Genomic DNA, 19,822 nt, shown 5'->3' with positions numbered 1-19,822 from the left:
TTCAAAGCTGAATTAAGTCAATGTTCAGTTGTAAACGTTTGGAAGAACCAGAACAACATTTTGTTCAGAGTTACAAATGTTTCAGTTACCAGGTGTTCCGAACTCTGGAGTTCTACTGTACCGAAATGTACGCAAATCCCGCTGACTCACATAAGCTATAATGATCAAGGTGCAGAGCATCCCTTAGGGATTAACGACCCACTGAGGGAGGGAAGTTAAAAGCTTGACGTACAAGCAGTGGTCATTAACACCAGGAAATGCCCTGCCCTAAGATCACTGCAATTATAAAATAAAATGTAAAAAAAAAAAAAAAAAAAAAGTCAGAGACACAGAATCATAGGACTGGAAGGAACCTTGAGAGGTCTTCTAGTCTAGTCCCCTGCACTCATGGCAGGGCTAAGTATTACTGTATGGGTGATGCAGTTACCACTGTTCTGCACAAGGCTATTGCTAACCTATTTGGCATATCCCCTTTAAAATAAACAGCTGGTGAAGTTGCTTTAAGCATTCCTGGTGAAAAATTATGAACAGTGAAAATCTTCTGATGCAGCACCACCATCACTGCAGGATGGGTGTTGCTTTACGCTCTCCGGCTCCGTGCCCTCCACTTGCCAGGCCACAGTAATGCCCCAGTAATAGTGATCTGCTGAGCAGCAGGGAAGCACCAAAATGCAGAGTTAAAATTAAAACTTTCATTTGCAAACTTTAAACCCAGATTTCCTGCAGCAAGCAGCTCGACGTTCTGCATGCTGAACTGAGTGACGGGGCTGTTTTCTCAGTTTTTGTTAATAGTCTGGAGGAATGAGGACAGGGGTTTGGAGTTAGGAAGCCCTGGGCTCTAATTCTGGCTCCATCAATGACTTGCTATTTGACTCTTGAGCAAGCTACAATCTCTGCCCCTCAGTTTCCCCATATGCAAAATGGAAATACAGGTCTGTCTCATCTTACGCTGGGGCTATGTCCCGCAGTCAGCACGTAAAGTGAAAATCACGTATAGTCAAAATTACATTGAGTGTAATGGCGGTCGGAATCGCCTGCACTACAGAAACAGTATTTAAATTGTTTTGGTTTTTTTTCTGTTTTTTTGCTTGGTTTTGCAGACCGCGTAAAGCTGAAATCGTGCATGTTAAATGTGCCTAAGATGCAACAGACCTGTACTTCATAACTGGTTTTGCAAGGCTGTTGCAAAAGTCAATTAGCTTACGTTTATATAACTCTTTGAACGTTAATTGCTACAGACATATTAAGTGTCATATTATTGGTGACCCAGGACTAATGCAATGTGCATTTAATGGGAAGAACAAAATTCAAATCTCAGATATTGCTTCTCATCCCTGACGAGCCTGTGAAGAACGGGAAAATTATGGAGGGGATGATGAGCACTCCTGAGGAGGTCTGCTGTTGCTGGTTAATTGGGTAGTCACATTAACTAAGACAAAAAAAAATCCAGCCCAGCTCCTCCACAAGCGGAACCAGAGCAATACATAGCCTTTGTAGTGGAAGATGTCAGATTACATACAAGACCCACAAGACATTGCAGACTGGATTCCCAGCCTGCTGAATTTCATATGACATCACCTGATAACACCAACCTATAGCAGGGTAGGCATCAGTTGTGTGGTGTTAGGGTAATCTGGTGAGTGAGGGAAGGCAAAAATTAAACAGAAGGAACAAAGACAACTTTAGCAAGCTGTGTGCCATTCCAATTCTATTCTAAATTCATTATTACTCTTAATTTCAATAGAGAGACAGGGCTGGAGATCAGAAACACAGCAGCCTCTTCACCGTCTATCAATTCTTATTGCTAGGCTGCCCTCTGGTGGCCAGTCCCAGAATTTTATAGGATGCACTTAATTAAAACCTCTGCAAAGGATGGAACACTGAGAAACCCAGGAGGAAGAATTTGGTTTTTTTTTCATTTGTTTGGTTTTGAATTGTTGTTACTGTGAACTCGCAGCCTGAGGACACTGAAGGAGAAGTGAGATGTTAGGAGGGATCTAATGGTGACTTTGCTAACCGGAATTAGGAAGTAACGCCATGCACCAGACACGACATTACTTAGTATTTGTACTACTAGTTTTTTATCTGTATTATCCATAGCACCTTGGAGCCCCAGTCATGGCCCAGGAATCCACAGTGGTAGGTGCTCCAGGATCACCTAGAGGCCTCAACCAGGTCATAGCTCCATTGTGCTAGGCACTGTACAAACATATAGTAAGTGACAACCCCTGCCCCAAAGAGCTTCCAGTCTAAGGGAAGAATGGAATCGAAAAAGGCCTGGAGAGAGGAAATGGAGAAGCTAAAAATGGAGTGCATCACTGCGGAGTAGAAGAATGCTGAAAGGTCTGGGATGTAGGTGAGAGTTGAACTAAACTGTGAATGAGGGAAGGAAGGAGAGTATTTAGGTGTAAAAAATGAGGAATTTGGTTTCAGCCACCTCTTAGTCAGCAGCCTCAATCTGCAATCCCAGAATTGGGTGGTGGTGTGAAAGACACTGTGGTGACACAAAGAATACTGACTTCCAGAGAGGAAGGAGCAGGAGGTACAGATGAACCCTGAAGAAACCAGAATCCAGGCATTTGATTGCCCTTAATGCCTTCTCCTAAGAAAAAGGGATGCTCTCTGCAGAGCTGGTGACCAGTTTTTTGAGGATAATTTCATCAGGAGGGTTTCTCAGGTTCAAACCAGTCAGAGCTTTGATCTTCCTATTGGCGAGTCTAGAGTTGGTTGGTTGCACGCTCTCTCTCTTGTTTTTTCAGGAAAGGTCTGAGTTTCATTTCAACACAGAACAAAAACAAATGTCAAAACCTCAATTTTTTTTATTTTATCTTTTTTTGCAAAATGGAATTCTTGTTTTTTGGCCAGCCCCAATGCTTTGTGGCTCCAGGACAAAGAGTGGCTGCAGCTTCTTGCAGCCCCCATTGGCCTGGAACGGTGAACCATGGCCAGTGGGAGCCACGATCAACTGAACCTGCAGACGCGGCAGGTAAACAAATCGGCCTGCCCCGCCAGGGGGCTTACCCTGGTGGGTTGCATGCCGAAGCTTGCCAATCCCTGCTTTAGGTTGTAAGCTCTTCAGGGCAAGGCCTTAGCGTTCAACACATTTACATTTCATACCACATGGACATACACTTACTGCATGGCACTGCAGGTGATACTAACAAAATTCAGTAAACATCCACAGCTTCACAGGTTGCCTTTTGTTCAGCAATTGTACGCCAAGGTTTTACTTTGGTATCAAAATGATGTTAGGCCAGTCTGCAGTTGGTTATCTGCTGCTATGTTTGACCCCAATAGGGTTAGGACCATTCCATGATTTCAAGGACAGGAGGTAGGGCTTCACTGGAAAGGACCTATGACTTTGGAATTTTTTCCTACTTAAAATATGCCCAAGCCCATTAGTGACATCTTCTTAGGTGAGGCTAAAGATGTGTTAGTTTACATCCTACTCTGGGTTGTGGAGCATTTACTGGGTTATTCTGGTTAGTGTTCTTTATGCCACACTGTTTTATTTGGTGATGGAAGCTGGTTGTCCTTTGAAATTTTTTGCCTCTCCTTTACCTTTCTGTGCAGCAATCAGATACTGCTGGCACTTGCATTTTAACGATAAACATATTTTACCCAGCTCCACCACACTGTGGGTATCAACACGGTGTTACTCAATACAGCAATACTCATTCTGTTGGCATTGCATGGCCCTGTGATTAAACCTGGCGCAATAACCACCCAGCCCAGTTTGGTGAAGAGAGAAGTCAGGTCACATTAAACGACTGCACTCAGGTCCTATTTGCAACGAACGCCTGGGACAGCAGGCGAATAATCACAAGTGTCCAAGTAAGCTTACCTGCAGCAGCCAGGTGGGCAGTGACCTCATCAGCAGCAGTAGAGTTGAGAATATCAGAGTCATCATAGGACGTATCCTCAGGAGAAGATGGTGAATCTTCGTCTGCACTCAACATGCTGTGTTCTGTGTACGTGGCCACATGGACCTGCTGCACCTGCTGGGCCACGGCATGGGCCTCAATGGTATCCATGTGTTCTGTTTTGGTCACCCCGTGTCCTTCCATTAATAGCTACTGTTAAGGGAGACAAATCACAGGACAAACATTACTAAACTGATGCAGTGTAATAAAATGGGGTTGACCATCTCTTCTGCCACACTCATTTCACTCCACTCACTGAGAATTGGACAGAAATTATCTTACCCAATGGAAGTTGCCCTTTGGGCAACTGAATTGATGGTTGCACTGGGAGGCAGAGAAGGAACTGGAAATTTAAAACAAGAGGCATAAAAAACCTTGCTTCCAAACACTGAGGCATCTGAGGGGAACTTTGTGGAGGGAGAAGTCCTCCAGGACCCAATTACCCTTGGTATAGGGACAGTCCCACCCTCCCGCACACACACTTTGAGATGTTTGACCAAAGATACAAACTGCTGCCACTAAACTACATAGAGGTTATTTTTAAATTGAGTTTTCTGTTTAGAGTCTAAGCATCAGGTCAGAATCATTATGGCCGAACATAAAAGTTTCATGAAGTACTCTTGTCTGACATGACTAGCAGTAAACCACTCAATAAAGGAATAAATATGTAGCACTTATATAATGTGGTACATTCTTACTCCGATTTTACAGAAGTCGATTTTTGGGAACAGATTGTATAAAGTCGAGTGCATGCGTCCACAGTAAACACATTAATTTGGCGGTGTGCATCCATAGTACCGTGGCAAGCGTCGACTTTCAGAGCAGTCCACTGTGGTAGCTATCCCACAATTCCCACTGGAATTATGGGTTGAGTTCCCAAAACCTGATGGGGCCAAAAATTTGTCACAGGTGGTTATGGGTAAATGTCACCAGTCAACCCTCCCTCCATGAAAGCAATGGCAGACAATCATTTTACGCCCTTTTCCCTGGATTACCCAAGTAGACGCCATAGCACGGCAAGCATGGAGCCCGTTCAACCTTTTTTCACTGTCACCGTATGTTTACTGAATGCTGCTGATGAGAGTGATGAGGACATGGACACAGACTTATTTCAAAGCGTGGGGCCCAGCAACGTGGACATCATGGTGTTAATGGGGCAGGCTCATGCCGTAGAATGCTGATTCTGGGCCCGGGAAACAAGCACAGACTGGTGGGACCACATAGTGTTGCAGGTCTGGGATGATTCCCAGTGACTCCGAAACTTTCGTATGCGTAAGGGCACTTTCATGGAACTTTATGACTTGCTTTCCCCTGCCCTGAACCGCAAGAATATCAAGATGAGAGCAGCCCTCACAGTTCACAAGCAAGTGGGGATAGCCCTCTGGAAGCCTGCAACGCCAGAGAGCTACCGGTCAGTTAGGAATCAATTTGGAGTGGGTAAATCTACTGTGGAGGCTGTTGTGATCCAAGTAGCCAAAGCAAACACTGAGCTGCTGCTATCAAAGGTAAGTGACTCTGGGAAATGTGCAGGTCATAGTAGATGGCTTTGCTGCAATGGGATTCCCTAACTGTGGTGGGGCGATGACGGAACGCATATCCCTATCTTGGCACCAGAGCATCATCCCTATCTTGGCACCAGAGCGAGTACATAAACTGCAAGGGGTACTTTTCAATGGTGCTGCAAGCACTGGTGGATCACAAGGGATGTTTCACCAACATCAACATGGGATGGCTGGGAAAGGTTCATGACGCTCGCATCTTCAGGAATTCTGGTCTCTTTAAACGGCTGCAGAAAGAGATTTACTTCCCAGACCAGAAAATAACTGTTGGGGGTGTTGAAATGCCTATAGTTATCCTTGGGGACCCAGCCTACCCCTTAAGGCCCTGGCTCATGAAGCCATACACAGGTACCCTGGACAGTAGTAAGAAGCTGTTCAACTATAGGCTGAGCAAGTGCAGAATGGTGGTAGTGTGTGCATTTGGACGTTTGAAGGGTCGCTGGCGCAGTTTACTGACTCGCTCAGACCTCAGTGACACCAATATCCCATATTGTTATTGCTGCTTGCTGTGTGCTCCACAGTCTCTGAGAGAGTAAGGGGGAGATGTTTACGGCAAGGTGGGAGGTTGAGGCAAATCGCCTGGAGGCCGATTACGCACAGACAGACACCAGGGTGATTAGAAGAGCATACCAGGAAGCGCTACGCATCAGAGAAGCTTTGAAAACCAGTTTCATGACTGGACAGGGTACCGTGTGACAGTTCTATTTGTTTCTCCTTGATGAAAACCCACTCCCTTGGTTGACTCTAAAATTCCCTGTAAGCAAACCATCCTCCCGCCTTCGATCACAGATTGGAAATAAAATCAATATCGTTAAAAAACCATGTATTCTTTATTAACTGATAATAAAAATAGGGAGATAGCTCACAAGGTAGCCCGTGTGGGGTTTGGGAGGAGGGAAGGAAAAGGCCACTTCAATACTTGTTGAATGACAGCCTTCTGTCCATTGGGATGGAGTGGTTGGGCGCCTGGACCCTACTCACTCGCGTTCTTGGGCGTCTGGGTGAGGAGGCGGCTATGGAACATGGGGAGGAGGGAAGGTGGTTAAACAGGGGCTGCAGTGGCAGTCTCTCCTGCTGACGTTCCTGAACTTCCACCAGACGCTGCATCATGTCCGTTTGTTCCCGCAGTAGCCCCATCGTGCATCCTCTGATCTTCCTGCCGCCACCTCTGCTCACGTTCACTGACTGCTTTCCCGTTCTGTGCAATTGTGTCCCTCCACCCTTTCTGCTGAGCTCTTTCAGTGCGGGTGGCCTGCATGAGCTCAGAGAACATTTCATTGCACGTCCTTTTTTTTGCCGCCTTATCTGAGATAGCCTTTGAGATGGAGGAGGGAGGCTTGAAACATTTGCAGCTGCAGGAGGAATAAAAGGGAGAGAAGTATTTAAAAAGATACATTTTACAGTGAACAACTATTCACATTACATAGCACACGTGATTTCGGTACAAGGTCATTTTTTGCATCTTATATTGAGTGCCTGCGGCTTTGGTGTTTGGACATCAAACACGCCAGGCAACAGAATTCGGCTTGTGGGCAGCCATGGTAAGCCATAGTCTTTCGGCTTCTGCAACCTTCATAATAGCAGCGCCCTCCTTTCCCATACCAAGCAAAGCCCGTTGAGTTTTCCATTTAGGGCTGTGGTTTTCGTGATAACGTGCAGCAGCAGAAATCAAACTAACCCCCCCTCCCCCATCCAATTCTCTGGGATGACTGCTTTAACCATCCCCACACCGCGAGGCTGGTATCAGGGAAGATCCCTGCTAGCCAAACGCGAACAGCTCAGCGCCAAAGCCACCATCACTTGGCTAACTGTGGGGAGGATTTCTTTTCAGCCACAGGCAAACAGCCCAGTAGGAATGGCCACCTATGACTGTCCCCTTAATTAAATTCACATATTTCAACCAGGTTACCATGAACGATATCACTCTCCTGGGGATAACACAGAGAGATAAAGAACGGATGTTGCTTGAATGCCAGCAAACCCCGAGACCATATGCTGCCAGGCTTTGTCATGCAATGATACCAGATTACTTGCTACTAGCGTGGAGTGGTGAAGTGTCCTACCATGGAGGACAGAATAAGGTTGCTCTCCCCAGAAACCTTCTGCAAAGGGTACCTCCAGGACAGCTTCATAGAGATGTCCCTGGAAGATTTCCACTCCATCCTCAGACACATTAACAGACTTTTCCAGTAGCTGTACTGGCCAAGAATGCATCCCAAGTCCTCAGGGCAAATTAATCATTACAAAAAAAGCTTGCTTTTAAACCACGTTTTATATATACAAAGGTACACTCACCAGAGGTCCCTTCTACAGCTTCATGGTCCGGGATACCGCCTTGGGAGGGCTGGGAGGGTACTTCAGTCAGGGTGAGAAAAAGATCCTGGCTGTTAGGGAGAATGATGTGCTGTGTGGTCTCCTCAACCTCGTCCTCCTCCTCCTCATCTTCCCTGTCCACAAAATCCTCAGGCATGGTGACTGAGAGTACACCATCATCGGAGTCCACGGACAGGGGCGGCGTAATGGTGGTGGCCCCCCCTAGAATTGCCTGCAGCTCAGCATAGAAGCGGCTTGTCTGCAGCTCTGGCCTGTTTGATTCTTTGGCTTTCTGGTATGTTTGTCTCAGCTCCTTAAGTTTCACACGGCACTGTGTTGAGTCCCTGCTGTGGCCTCTGTCCATCATGGCCTTGGAGATTTTTTCAAATGTTTTGGCATTCTGTCTTTTGGAACAGAGTTCTGATAGCACGGATTCGTCTCCTCATACAGCGATCAGATCCAGTACCTCCCATACGGTCCACGCTGGAGCTCTTGTTCGATTCTGGGACTGCATGGTTACCTGTGCTGATCAGCTCTCCACGCTGGGCAAACAGGAAATGAAATTCCAAAGTTCACGGGGCTTTTCCTGTCTACCTGGCCAGTGCATCCGAGTTCAGACTGCTGTCCAGAGCAGTCACAATGGTGTACTGTGGGATAGCTCCTGGAGGCCAATACAGTCGAATTGCGTCCATGCTAACCCTAATTCGAACTGGCAATGTCGATTTCAGCGCTACTCCCCTCGTTGGGGAGGAGTACAGAAATAGATTTTAAGAGCCCTTTATGTGGACAAAAATGTCCCTGTGTGGACGGTGCAGGGTTAATTGGAATTAATGCTGCTAAATTCGACCTAAACTCGTAGTGTAGACCAGGCCTCAAAGAAATTTACAAACATTAACTCATCAACCCTCATACAGTCCCTGAAAAAGCCTGGGGAAAAGATAGGAGCAAAGAAATGGCCATTTGCATGTACATGTGCATGCCACATGTTGTGCGTGAATTGTTATACACAGACACTCAGATTCCTGTCCCTGATCTATCATCACTGAAAGGTTTCATGGAATAAGTGAGTTTTAAAAGGAGTGGTATGAATGAAGAGAGTGTGGTTAACTAGGACACAAGACATGGAAGATCACTGCAGGCACAAGAGACACAAAGGAAGAAATCAGGAAGATGAGAACGCAAGGCAGGAACAGATGCATCTGTTAGTGAGGAGGTTTGCATGAAGTGAAGGGAAAGGTGGGAGCAAGAATGTGTGTGGGGTGAAGTGGAAAGGACCAGAAGCCTGCTTTCGGTTTAGGAGAGGGGAAGCCAAAAGCGATATTTGAGAAGGGGCATGAGAAAGGGTCAAAGCTGTAGGAGAAACACATTTTTTGTAGTAGAATTATAAGCAGACTGAGACAGAGACAAGAAAAGAGGTAGTTGCAGTAGTCAAAGCAAGAAATAATCAAAGCTCAGATAAGGGATTTAAGCAGTCAGGCTGGAAAGGAAAAGACTGAATTGAAAGAGACCGTAAATGAAGAGTCGTCTGGATTTAGCAACAGCCTGGACATTGTCGGGCATACGGGAAAGATGTCATTCAATTTCCGCCACCTGGTATTTAAGTTGGTGTCAGAATACCCAAGACAAGGTGTAAGGTGGCAGGAGAGGTAGATTTGGAAGTAACCAGCTACGGTGTGAACAGAGAAGAGGTTTCAAGGCCTTGTTGAGACTAAGATTTAAGCTATGATGTTAGCACAGGTTAACTAACACACGCTACTGTGACACAGTGTGCCTCGGACAGCCCTCACTGGGAAGTGTCACAGCTACCATCACATCTTTAAAATACTACTTCAGGCAAGGTCTTAGATGGTAATTGGTGACCTTCAGAAGAGGTGAAATGAAGAGGATGGAACCAGAGGGCAGCAGATTCAGGACAGCGTTTGAGAAGAGGAAGTCGAGGGAGTGGGAATAGGCTCAAGGAGCTTGGAGGTGAAGGGAGGAGCAAGAGATACGGTAGTAAAAAGGCAAACAGGGTCAAGAGAGAGGACACAGTGCCCACATTTAAACCCCTTTGAGATTTTAGTCCCTGGCTGGTTTCTAAGTCCACAGGTGGCAGCATTTGCTTTGCTCTGTCATGCAGGCACAAGTGACATTTAAATGAGTCCTACCATCGCCAAAGACAGTTCCATCCCAAAGGACACCGAACATGGGATACAAGCCCTTAAAAATAGCCACGTAAAACTGAAACAGTCTATTCTAAAATCTCTTTCCACATTTCTGACTGTCTAATAGTAACTGTTTCTTCAGGAAACATACAATGCATCTCAAGGGCAGGACACAATTCCTCTGATAGGTTTTTTGCCTTTAAATTATTAAAAAGGAAAAATAATTTAGAGGAACCTATGGGACTCCCAAGGATTTCCATCCTTTGCTTACTACTATAGCAAGTTACAAAGGGTGGATAAGAGAATGCCCCCTGAGCTGATGTTGAAGGCTGTATAAATGGATTGTCTGGAGCTCGGTGTTTTGAGATATCATGTTTCTTGCATAACAGGTGGGACCAGGAAATTGACACGTTTGTAAAGATCCACATCACAGAGTTTGCTGAAGCAAAGGCCAAAGGAAAGTGGGAAGAAGGTTGCTAGTGTGGGAGAGTGATATTGGATACAGAGAAGGACCAGTGACTTCCCATAACTTCAGCAGTACATAAGGTGTTTGGAATTTCATAAGGGATCTGGTTAGATTATATGTACATATCCTGGTGTCAGGCCCAGTCAAGGTAACCATGAACGCAATGTTGCCCCCGGGGGTTGCAAGGATATCAGACAGACCAAACTCCCCTGCCCAGTAAACTGGCAACTCTAATCAGCAGTTTCCTGTCATTTGGGCAGCCTCACATGCTGTTAAAAAGAGAGTGGCTATTTCTATGATCCTGATAGGAGAGCCTTGGACCTAATCAGAAGCTATGAAGGCAAAACTCAGGTCACCATTTTGGGTGAGTGAGTGTTACCCTATTTATAAGGTTCAGCTTTTGACACGGTTATTTTTAGTAAAAGTCACAGACGGGTCGCGATCAATAAACAAAAATTCACAGAAGCCCGTGATCCGCCTGTGACTTACTAAAAAGAATAGGAGGTGGGGGGATGAGAGCCCAAGCCCCAGTGCGAGAGGGTGGGGGAGGGAGGTCCAGCACCTGCCACCTGAGACAGCTGATGGCTCTGGCACCTCAGGCTGCAGAGCCCTTGCCGGCTGACAGCTCCAGCCCCGCCGCCCCAGGGCTGAAGCAGAAAATGTCATGGCGGTCTCTGAAAGCCAAGGAACCCACAATTCCACGACCTAATGTTATTCTTACTTATTTACTAGTACAAAAGAAAGGAAGAGGTCTCCAAACACTGCCGGAAGGGCCTAAGCTCCACAAGCTAGTTAGGGCCATTTTTCTTTCCATGCATTTCATGGCGGGTTTCTCCTCCATCACTTTTTATTATGTACTTTTCTAATGTGATTACACAACCCGTGCTAGGAACCAGTCGACTGTACTACAGGCTCCACCAACTTTACAAAAAGCTGGGCAGGCTCAACCTGCAATTTGAGATGTGCTTTGAGCTCATGGGGGAAAAGCAGCAGGAAAGTGCCAAGTATTATTAGGGGGTGGATTTTAATCAATCAGATGTAATACACAGGGAAGTTTCTAAAGGTTAGGGTGATACTGATTTATATCACAGCTGGTTGGGAAGTCAGACAGTCTAAAAACAGAGTCCCTATTTCTGGAGTGGGGTGGGAAGAAGGGTTTGGTCACTGTGGTATCCAAGTGCTTGAGCTGAGCACGTGGCTCACATGTGCGTTTGTGTCAGCTGCTTAGTGTGCAGGAGGCAGGGAGCATGGACTAGTGGTTAGAACAGAGAAATGGGAACCAGGACTTTGGAGTTTCACGTCTGACTTTGCCTCTGCTTAACCTTCACCAGAACAGAACAAACCACACCCAACAGAAGTTAGTTACGTCACTTAACGTGCAACTGGAAGTAACTCAGACACTCGGGTAATGACAGCAGTATATGGAATAGAAATCCTTTAACCATCTGATATCAGGCACTTCATCTGTAAATGGGAAAACTACTCATGCGCTCAGGAAAGATTTACTGTGTGAGAAGCATTTTGAGATTTTTGTCTGAAAGTTGCCAAATAGTATGGGAAATGAGAAAGATTCAGTTGGGAACACAAATATATGTATCTAAAGCAATGTCTATACTACAGGGACTATACCACCATAGCTATGAGGCATAATCCACTATGTAGCACAGATGGAGCATACGGCAACAGGAAGGGTTCTTCCATTGCTGTAGGACCACCAACTCCCTGAGCAACAGCAGCTACATCTGCATCTATACCAGGGATTTTTCACAGCCCTGAGCAATATAACTAAGTTGACCTAACTTGTAAGTGTAGATCAGGCCAAAGTTGCAGTTTCTAGCTAAAGATACTCTAGAGGAACTCAATCCGACCCACTGCATCAGGCTATAGAGATTTATAACTATTACTTAGTGACCTTCAAAATCCCTGCCCTACCTGTAATAATCAAAGACCAGTAGAGCAAGATGATGTTACTTCCCAGCTCTGTTTACGAGGCAGATTGTTAAAACAGAGCCAGCCAGAAATAGCAGCAATTCAAATACCTCCAAGAAAAGAAAACAGAGCAAGATGTTGGGAGGACATGGAAGCAAACTGAAAACATCAGCCAGGTCTTCAGATGGAGGAAGCTATTTGTCATTGTTCTTCTGCAACAAGGAAGGGAAAATTATGAGAAGAAGAGCTGGGTAAAAATTTTGGACTAGAAAAAAATTTTTTTGAAGAAAGATGCAGATTTGGGTTAACCAAAACTTTTTATGCAATTCGTATCAATTTTGGTGAATTGTTTCAGTCCAAAAAAAACAAAACAAAGAACCTAAAAAACTGAAAAGGTATAAAACATTTTGTTTCAATATTTTCAGAAAGAAACATTTAGACTTTGACTCAAAAGGACTTTTCTAAAATTACCTTTAATTCTATTTTAAAAATGAAAAGAAAATAAAGCTCAATATCAAAGGAAAAATTTGGTCTGAAGTTAAACAAAATGTTTCATTCGACCCAACATGATCTTTTAAATTTTCAGAATTACCAATTAACCAAAAAACAAATTATTTACACAGTTCTACTTTAAAATGCATAGGCTTGATGGACCCAGCCTTTTCCCGTTCAGTTACTCTGCCTCTTACAGAGGTATCCAGTGGCCTTATTTTATGAAGCAACACAACATTAAATGTTCTCTTCAGTTTAAAAAAGTTTATCAACTTAGAGTTGACATTAGAGCAGGAATGACCAAAGCATGACTTTGCAGATCAAAAAAGCTCAATGTCACCCTTTAGCATAGTGACATGGCCTCTGGAGACTACCAGTTACTGTATACAATGCTCCATTCCATTCAGAATGAAGGCTGTTTGAATCACAAAGCAATATTGCACATTGGGAAATGTAGTCTTCAGATATTGCATGTTTAATATTAAAAGATCAGGGTGGCTGTAGTCAGCTCCACTTGATACAATTAGATATAATACTCTGGCTCTTTGGGGGTAATGTCTGGACGCTTTATTCGACTATGAAATTATAATCACTGCATTTTTGAGACGGTAAATGAACTGTACAACTGACATCAGTATTCCTTAGGTAACTACGCAAAGTTACACATACATTTGATCTAGTTAATGGTAACATTCATTCTAGTTTACAGTACACACTCATAGGCCTTTTCTACACAACAAACACTTTGCCAGGAGAGCTATATCAGGTGAGCCCCCCCGAGGTAGATCCTTCTTATGCTGACAAGAAAGAGTTTCTCTGGTGCGATAGTAACATCATCTCCCAGAATGATGTTAGCTATGCCAGTAGCAGCACTCTTCAATTGGCACTCCTGGGTTTACAGTGGGAGTTTTGCAGGCATAGCTATGTCGGTGAGGCAGTGTGGTATTTTTCCCCTGCACCCCTCACCAATGATAACTATGCCAACAAAACACGTAGTGTAGACCTGGTCTTAACCTGGTGTTTCTGAGACAGCCGCAAATAATGACTGGTCGTGTAAGGAGTGGAATCATTCAATAAGAGAACTCTTTCACTCCCCCCACGAATTTCTCCCAGATGAGCCCCACCTATATTTTGCAGCAGTTTATGGTTTCTTACTCTCACTGATAGTCTATTAGATTTTTTGGTTCTTGATTTTTCTTGCCTTTTATTAAGTGTACACATACATATTTCATATGAGAAACTACTGTTCTCTCCAGCTAATAAAGCAGTTAATTTGCATATGAATGACACTGATACTGATCTCCTTTGCAAAGTGCTTTGAGATCTATTGATGAAAAGTGCTGTATCAGAGTTGGACATTATTATTATTATATTTAGTTGACAGAGCTCTTTAAAGCCTATAACACTGGCTTCCAGAACAATGTGTTTTTCATTTTATTTTAGGCAAATTCATTCAAGCCAGACAGACAAGTTCTAACAAACTGACTACTAAGGTCATCTGTAGCCTAAGTGAACAGTTTTAAAGAAAATTAACTTTGTTTCACGCAGTTGCTGCTTTTTTCCCCCTTCTTCAGGGAGGGAGGATATGTTTGTGTTTGGTTTTGTTATTTTATTTCTTCCCCCAACATCTGCAGCATCTTCTAATCCCCCAGATTTTCCCCATTTCCCAGCTGTTGGAAATCTTCCGCCTCCAACCCAGCAATCATGAGGATCACGAACATTGTATTTGTATCTTTCAAACCTATTGGGTTATTCTTGTGGAGGGGCCCTTCAGATTAAACCACTCCTAGTGGACAAGCATATTAGACAGAAGTTTCTGCTGGCAACCATCAAACCGCGGTCAGCAAGTTTGTTTCTGTCTCTGCAGTTAAGCAGCTATCTATTTTACATCCAGGAAGACTAAGGCCATGTCTACACTACCCCTTATGCCTGCGAAATGTATGTCGCCCAGGAATGTGAAAAAAACCACACCCCTGAGCAACATAAGTTTCGTGGGCATAAGCGCTCATGTGTACAGTGCTGTGTCGGTGGGAGACATTCTCCTGCCGACATAGCTACAGCCACTCGTTTAGGTGATTTTATTATGTCGATGGGAAAGCTCTCTCCTGTTGGCATACAGCAGCCACACAAGTGATCCTACAGTGGCACAGCTGTATCAGTACAGCTGTTGCACTGTAAGATCGCTCGTGTAGACATGACCTAACACTACGATGTCTATGAAGACATTTCCTGGTTGTTGTAGCTCAGTCCAAAAGTCTTTGACAAAGTATTTTGACATCCAAAGCCCCTCTCTACACCCTGTGCAGCTGTTTCACATCTTTCTAAATCAGCGGTTTATTTGATGTAAATTCAACTGCAATAAAATTTGCTACTGACACCAGAACTAGAAAAATAACAAGTCTACAGGAGGACCAAACCAAACTACTAACTAATCTGAAAAGATCATAAGAGTTGAGGCTGCAGGCAAGAAGGAGGAAACTGATCCTCTTAAGCATGAAGTCTACAGGAAATTGAGCAAACAACCACATGGATTAAACTGAAGCCTTGCCTACCACACGAAAGTTTTTGGTATAATTGAAGGAGTGAATGTGAACAGATATAATTGGCATAAGCCCCACTGTGAACACCCTCATTAATATAAGAGTAACTTTTTTCAGCTTATGTCACTTGGGAAGGGGTTTATGGTAAACAAACAAAAAAATGCTCGTACTGCAACAAGTGTCAAAACCAGGGGAGGGGAGTGGGTCACAGACCTACATAACTGTACCTGTATAACTGGGTTTCCCAGGTAGACAAGCCCTGAGTATATTTCAACCTCATCTCCTTACCACTGAACTATTACTATTTCAGCTGCTATAGGAAGCGTGTGAGGTCAGGATGCTGAAAGAGGAGGAATGCAAGAAGGGATTTCAGCCTTAGACATGGACCACAATATAAAGTTTGAGAAGCACTATGGTAAACAAGATAATTATGGTTGACATTTAAATTGCCATTACGTTTCAGAGTTAAACACTCCATGAAAGGGAATTGGGCCGGTTATGCCTCTCAAAATTATCGTTCTAATCTGTGAAAGCAACACTGCGTCAGGCCAAATTCAGAAAGTTTTCTTCAGCTTTACAACTACAGAGGCTAGACACTACTCTGTAAGTATTAAAATCCATTAGCTGAAGGATTAGCTGAACAAGAAATAGAACTAAGTGGACTTGTAGGCGCTAAAGTTTTACATTGTTTTATTTTTGGCAAGCAGGGTTTTTTTGCACATAATTCTACATTTGTAAGTTCAACTTTCATGATAAAGAGATTGCACTACAGTACTTGTATGAGGGGAATTGAAAAATACTATTTCTTTTGTTTTTTACAGTGCAAATATTTGTAATCAAAAATAAATACAAAGTGAGCACTGTACACTTTGTATTCTGTGTTACAATTGAAATTAATATCTGAAAACGTGGAAAACATCCAAAATATTTAAATAAATGGTATTCTATTATTGTTTAACAGCGCGATTAATCGCGATTAATTTTTTTACTCACTTGACAGTCCTAGTTATAACATACAAAGACGCTATAGTCCCTGTAATATAGACAGGCCTTAGATACATATACTTGTGGTCTCAACTGAATTTTTCTCATTTCCCATACTATTTGGTAGCCTTTAGCCAAGGACCTCAAAATGCTTCTCACATGGTGAATCTTCCCTGAGACCATGAGTGGTGGGGTTATTCCCATGTACAGGTGGCGTGCCTGACATCAAATGGCTAAATGGTTTCTATTCCATATAGGTTATTAACCTGAAAATTGATTAGAAACCCTTCTCTAATTCAACCAAAATGTGGCGCTTGATTTAGGAGTTGAGTGTGTGAAAGACTAGCTAGCAGCAAGGTGTGCAGGAGAACTGTTCTCTACAGCATCAGCTTTCATTACACAAAAGTCTCTATTATGCAGGCAAGAAAATCTCCAAAAATGGGAATGTAATGGAGTAATGTCTGTCTGAATTTGCAGAGAGCACTTGAAGCAATAGTTCTCAAATGTGCACTGCCCCTGTCACTTCAGTGGGTGCTAATTCAAATGCCAATGGTGGCACTTGAAATGTCCACATTGTTAACTATTTCACTGCTCATCAAAATATATAAAAGGAGCCTGGGCTCGCCCAGTGCTACAAAAATGTGTGCTAGCCTGCTGTAATTGACCTTGACCCCACACACTTTTTTGCCCATCAAGAGGATTATTAGAGATGAAAACTTGAAATCAATTTACTTTCCATCATTTAAATTTTCTTGAGGAATTTCACTCAGACTGGTTCATTATTATTACTATTTTTTAATAAAAGCTAACTTTTTGGTCTATCCCTTCAGATGATTCCTTCAATTAATGATCATTTTATGAATGAAAATTGAATTAAAATACAGAAAATCGGTCGAGAGATGATTATTTAGACAATTCATGCTCAAACCCAGTGTGTGTGTGTGTGTGCGCACACCCTCAGAACACACTCCTGACACATCTGCTCCATATCCCTCTAAAGAAAGCAGATATTGGACAGAGACCAGAAGCCTGGGGAATGCAGGTGTGCACTCTTGACTTTGAAGTGGTAGGCAGAAATGAGCAATGAAGAGTGATGATATGACAGTACAGGCTTTGCTCTCTGTCCCTGCCAAAATATTAACTAAAAATCCTCTTCTTGCCTTCAAGTTACATAATCAGACCCTCATTTTTAATTATAACAGACTTGGACATTTCAGAAAAATATTCAGAGGGATGAAATATGCCTCTGAATGATTAGTTATATTTCGGTAGTAACGTGTATGCCAAGAAGTTGTTTTTTTTTTATAAATCTTGTTTTCTAGAAACGAGCACTGCGTCACCATCAGATCAGTGTACAATATTTTCTTCCCACATAAGCAGAAGTAGGAGATTTATATTTTACAAAAATGAGACAGAAGGAAGCTTTTGCATTCAGAATCAAGGCTGAGTCACAAATATGGTAAAAACACAATAGTTAAGGGAAAAGTTCAGCTACTATCTTGTAGTGGTCTCCAGTGTTTTCCATCAGTTACTTAATTTTTTGTGAGGCATGTAATAATCCTATAAAAAGATCCAACCAATAAGTCATTGGTAGCCACTGTTGAGGCGGGAAGCCATTTGTAATTCAGATTGTTCAATCAGCTACAGCCCAGCCCTTTCCCAAACAAAATCATTGGACGGATTGAAACAAACATCCAATCAGACGCAAGGGAGTGATGTTCAACAAGACTCACACAGTATGTATGAGAGACAGGCAGGGACTCCATGAACACAAGCGGCAGCGTTTGCTGGCCAAACTGCAACATTCCATGAAAGACACGTTCATTTCTACCATACTTTAAAATGGAATACTAGGCTTTACAAATTATACGGAGTGGAGAGAAAGGATTAACAATTGTCAGCACCCTATCAAGATCTGCCTTAGGCAAGTGCAATACCAATGATTAGTTGGCCATTCACAAGCCATCTTGGACTCCCCTTCCTCTGAACCTACTTAAGACAGAGTCAGCTACCTAACCACTATCTTCCTCTCCCAGCAATGAGAATAGAGGGCGAGGAAACTTAATACCCAACTCACTATCCTACTTTTTACTTAGACAGAAGACAATTTAATGGCTGGATATTAAAGCTAGACAAAAACAGATTGGAAATAAGGCATAAATTCTTAACGGTGAGAGTAATTAACCATTGGAACACTTTACAGGGTCGTGGTGGATTCTCCAGTCAAGACTGGATGTTTTTCTACAAAGCTCTGCTCTAGGAATAATTTTGGAAAAGTTCTCTGGCCTGTGTTATACAGGAGATCAGACTAGATGACTGCAATGGTCCCTTCTGACCTTGGAATCTATGAATTGCAGGACCAAGTCCATTCATAGCCCTGAAAATTAAGAGACCTTAAATTTGAGGTCCTATAAATTATAATTAATCTTATATTAAAATAAGAGACCTATAATATTCTATGGGAAGCCACTAAAGACACGCTCTCAGCAGCTAGTGCTACTGAAGAGGCACGATGCTGCATTCTGCACTAACTGAAGCTTTAAAAAACAAAGTAAGTGTTGGGGATGCCATAGCTAGTACATTACAATAGTCTAGGCTGGAGTTCACAAAGGCAAGGATCTCTGTGACACAGCCCATGTTTGCTTAATAAGATGTGGCAGTCTTCTGGTTAGTTGTCTATGAATTTTGTGGCTGTCACTGAGAGTCCTGCAGGCTACCAACCAATCTGACACACTTTGTGAAGATCTCTTCAGTACAGAGCCTATAATATACGATCTAATGACGTGAAACAAGACAGGACCTGAGGAAGGTAACATTAGGCACACTGTGGTTGTTTGACTGGCACAGCGTGTGCATCATGTTCCCTTTTAAAAATGAAGTTAATGTAGTGGACTAGCATAGGAGAGTGGGCCACTTTTACACATTTCTTCTCATAACTCTGCTGGTAGATTTCTTAATTTTCTTAAAGAGAATAGTCATGTGGCTGTTCCCTCCCAAATCCTTTATCTATTTGTTCCCTGGGTTATTAATGAGTAGGTAATTGGCAAGGACAATTTTGACTTCACAGAAAAGTTCAGTGTAGAGTTAATTGGTGGAATCTTCTGGCCCGAAGCACACATTCCTGGCAGCAGGATGTCTGCAACAGATTCCGTTTTTCATTCAGCTTTTTCATGCTTCTTGTAGTTTTGACTTCAACTGCCCAAGTATGGAACATGTTTTCATTGAGCCTCTCTACCAAGTAGGGAACACCTCCTCCGTTTCTTATCCTGTTTGTAACGTCAACAGTATCTGGAGTTTAATATCCCCTCCAGGCGTCCAACCCTGCACAGTAAACAGTCATGTTTGCTTTGCATTAGGCACTGAATATCACACTGGCATTTTGTTCACACATGCTGTTGTGGTGAGCTAACCATGGAGATTTTTGTAGAACAGTCCTGTGGGCAGCAGGCATCTGACTTGGCTGCTGGACAGC

At 43.2% G+C, this 19,822-nt stretch overlaps 2 protein-coding genes across 6 annotated transcripts in view; both read right to left on the bottom strand.

Moving 5' to 3' along the window:
* The window catches only part of NRF1 (nuclear respiratory factor 1), a 126,703-nt gene that overhangs the window by 81,471 nt on the left and 25,410 nt on the right, over positions 1-19,822 (bottom strand). For 3 of the 5 annotated variants that reach the window (XM_050936886.1, XM_050936887.1, XM_050936888.1), the window contains exon 2: positions 3,845-4,073. In XM_050936886.1, coding sequence (XP_050792843.1) covers positions 3,845-4,067 — 223 coding nt within the window. In that variant the 5' untranslated portion in view covers positions 4,068-4,073. Of the gene's footprint in view, positions 1-3,844; positions 4,077-19,822 lie in introns of all 5 variants that reach the window. The other 2 variants (XM_050936889.1, XM_050936890.1) reach the window with 1 other exon arrangement.
* On the bottom strand, positions 6,296-9,485 carry LOC127043175 (uncharacterized). The gene is made up of 2 exons (XM_050937014.1): positions 7,778-9,485; positions 6,296-6,834 (listed from the first exon to the last, which is right to left on the bottom strand). Exons 1-2 carry the CDS (start codon positions 8,160-8,162, stop codon positions 6,395-6,397), a joined length of 825 nt encoding a protein of 274 aa, XP_050792971.1. The 5' UTR covers positions 8,163-9,485; the 3' UTR covers positions 6,296-6,394.

The sequence above is a fragment of the Gopherus flavomarginatus genome, chromosome 1 (assembly GCF_025201925.1).
Source record: "Gopherus flavomarginatus isolate rGopFla2 chromosome 1, rGopFla2.mat.asm, whole genome shotgun sequence".
Lineage (NCBI taxonomy): Eukaryota > Metazoa > Chordata > Testudines > Testudinidae > Gopherus > Gopherus flavomarginatus.
Note: the sequence above shows the minus strand (reverse complement) of the source record. Positions and strands in the feature narration are given on the sequence as shown.